The sequence below is a fragment of the Lycium barbarum genome, chromosome 3 (assembly GCF_019175385.1).
Source record: "Lycium barbarum isolate Lr01 chromosome 3, ASM1917538v2, whole genome shotgun sequence".
Lineage (NCBI taxonomy): Eukaryota > Viridiplantae > Streptophyta > Magnoliopsida > Solanales > Solanaceae > Lycium > Lycium barbarum.
Window position 1 is genome coordinate 24,009,897 of NC_083339.1, and position 2,980 is coordinate 24,012,876.

Here is a 2,980-nt window from a genome sequence, read left to right on the forward strand (position 1 = left end):
GTACATTAATTTTCAAAAAAATTAAAGATTGTATGTTCGAATTCACGATCAAAATAAAGAAGTTTAACTCTCGAAATCCGTATCACATAGGGACAGAGGGAGTATGTATTTAATTTTCTGATAATATATTTCAACTGTCAAACTCATCATATTGATTACTAAATCAAGAAACAATTAATAATAAATTAACTGTCATAGCCATCATATTGATTACTAAATCAACAAACCACGTCTCAACAAATATATGTTAGTAGTACTATTTATATACACAACTAGGAGAAAATAATTGTAATCTATGCGCTTGCAGAGAATTATAGAGGTCGACGATCCCCAAAGTGCAACTATATAAGGACTTTCCTTTTTTTGGTTCTTTATCCATCAGATTTTCAAACCTTTCTATTTCTGTACTGCAGGATTTAAAACATTATTTAGTGCTAGTTCTCATTAGTGATAAGAAAGAGAGATAAAAGATGGGTTTGAAAGGAAAGTTGGTTTCACAAACAGAGCTCAAAGGTTGTAAGGATCTCTTTCATGAAATGTTTAGGCACAAACCACACCATCTTCCAAATGTTGCTCCAAATTCAATTAAAGCTGTCGATTTGCATGAAGGAGATTGGGGTACCGTTGGCTCCGTGGTCAACTGGAATTATACTTTGGGTAAGATTTTCTAATCACTTCCGATTATTTTTTTTAGAAATAATGGTCAAAATTACACATAAAGTATCATTGTTTTGTGAATTTTCTACCTGAACTGGTGTTTGCATTTCTACTTGAACTATCACCAGGTATTTATCAAAATACACCTCGACTAGTATCTGATGATCCATGGTGTACACTCTCTTTTTTGTTTAAAAATGGTGCCAAATGGCTCTACACGAGGATAACTAAAGGAACTAATTGAATTTTTTTAAAAAAATTAAGAGATAATGGTCAAAATATACCTGAAGTATCACTTTTTTGCGAGTTTCTAGTACCATCAAATACTAGTCGAGGTTTCAAGTAAGAAATATAAACAGTTGATAGTTCAGGTGTGTTTTGATAAATAGCTGGTCCAGGTGGGGAAACGCAAAAACCTGATAGTTCAGATAGGAAGCTAGCAAAAAAAAAAAAAAAATGATACTTCAAGTATGTTTTTGACTATTATCACTTTTTTTAATTGGACAGTCTAGTAGTAGAGTCGGGAATTTCACTAAGCGGATTCAAAATATAAAAAGTTAACACATGAAAAAGTCAAGGGAATTTAACATCTACTATATATATATATATATAATAATAATAATAATAATAATTGTGACCTTGTATGCATAGTGTTATTTTTCGACAAAAGGATCCGAATGAACCCCTTCTGGTGTTCCTAGCTTCGCTCGTGTTCACCGTTATGGTGGGATTTAAGATCAAAACCCCAACTTATGTATTAAAATTGAAAATATAAAAAATATGGACAAATGGGACATAATACCAAAGCTTTCCTAATACAACAAATGAACTGGACATCCCCAACTATTTCCATTTGTGCCACTTCAAAAATATCAGCATCGGAAGAGAACTATTGCTACTTCACATGCTATATATACATTTCCTACATCATTCCTTTCTCTGAACAGTGTTGAACATGAATTTGATAGTGTGCCACATGATATCTCAATGACATTGTGTCTTTTGAATGTGTCCATGGTGTAGTATAGCTCCCATTATTATATTAACAATAAGCAGAGAGTCCAATTTAAAAATAAGCTTGGATATTGTTCTGAAATACGCCATTGAACTGCATAAGAGAAATACACAGTTGAAATACAAATTATCATTATTTCTAAGGAGAAATAAAAAGAGATACACAATTAGAACATGACTATTTTGAATAATTTTTTTTTGGCTCAAATAATAGGCTCTAGCAAAAAGAATTTTAAAAATAAACTTATTTATATTCCTGACTATGTCATTTATAAATCTTTATTTTTTTCGGCACAAAAAGTAGATGGGAAAGAGGAGGCTGTGAAGGTGGTAGTTGATGACATCAACGAGGAAAAACGGTTAGTGACATTTAAGGCATGTGAAGGTCATTTAACAGAGCAATACAAGGCCTTCAAAGCAACAGTTCATATTGAGAATGAAGGAGAAAACAACTTGGTCTTATGGACTATCGAATACGAGAAGCAGAATGAAGACGTTCCAGAACCCTTCTATTATTTGCAGTTAGCTGTTAATCTGACCAAAGATGTTGACGCGCACCATGTTAACCAGTAATATCCTATGTTGCTCGGACGACTCTTTAAAAATGACGATGAGTGCGTGTTAGTTTCTCAAAAAATAGTACATTTTTAGAGGATCTACACGAGTGCATGCGGATCATTTTTGGAGAGTCTGAACAATATAGATAATATATGTGTGGTTGAGAGAAAATTAATTACTATGTTATTGTGAATAAAGGGAGTTCCATGTTCTCTATGAATGTGGTGCTTGCCCAATTCTGGTGGATGTGCTTGTTGATGTTTGTATTTCTCATTAAGATGTTTCCTTTGTTGTGTCTTCATGAAATATTGTACTATTTTCGTTTCTTCAAGAACAAATTTTATTTGTTTGACTTGATTTCGCGAATTAAGTAATTAATCGAACTGTCAGTCCTCTTTCGGCCTTTCCTCGGCCATTATTTTGGTCAGATTTTACATCATTACCACTACAATTTCCTTAAATTTCTCAAATTTTAAAATTAATAAAGTATGAATTTTGATTATTTGCTATTCTTGTATTTTTTTTGATATGTTAAATGTTTATGTTTTGTTTAATAGTTTAACCATATACAATATAACAAAGGATCTATAGTCCAGGGTTGGATCCGGACCGGGCTGAAGGTCCATAAAGTCTGGTAGTGACAAACCTAGAATTTGAAGTTAATCTGTGCTCATTTGCATTTGGCGTAAACCTAACAGTGGTAACAGAATCATCATAAAGGTGTAATGATATATTAATCTATTAGTTTGGC

At 32.4% G+C, this 2,980-nt stretch overlaps 1 protein-coding gene across 2 annotated transcripts; it reads left to right on the forward strand.

Moving 5' to 3' along the window:
* Positions 1-248: 248 nt before the first annotated feature.
* On the forward strand, positions 249-2,586 carry LOC132633813 (kirola-like). 2 transcript variants are annotated; one of them, XM_060350264.1, is made up of 2 exons: positions 249-657; positions 1,976-2,586. In XM_060350264.1, exons 1-2 carry the CDS (start codon positions 471-473, stop codon positions 2,242-2,244), a joined length of 456 nt encoding a protein of 151 aa, XP_060206247.1. In that variant the 5' UTR covers positions 249-470; the 3' UTR covers positions 2,245-2,586. The 2 variants fall into 2 exon arrangements, with proteins under 2 accessions (XP_060206247.1, XP_060206246.1); XM_060350263.1 differs by having other exon boundaries at positions 250-657; positions 1,973-2,586.
* The last annotated feature ends 394 nt before the right edge of the window (positions 2,587-2,980 follow it).

Bases quoted from the DNA above. Each gene is read 5' to 3' on its own strand.
- LOC132633813 (XM_060350263.1), top strand. From the start codon at position 471: ATGGGTTTGAAAGGAAAGTTGGTTTCACAAACAGAGCTCAAAGGTTGT. The intron at 658-1,972 runs GTAAGATTTTCT...CGGCACAAAAAG, and splicing joins CAACTGGAATTATACTTTGG to TAGATGGGAAAGAGGAGGCT.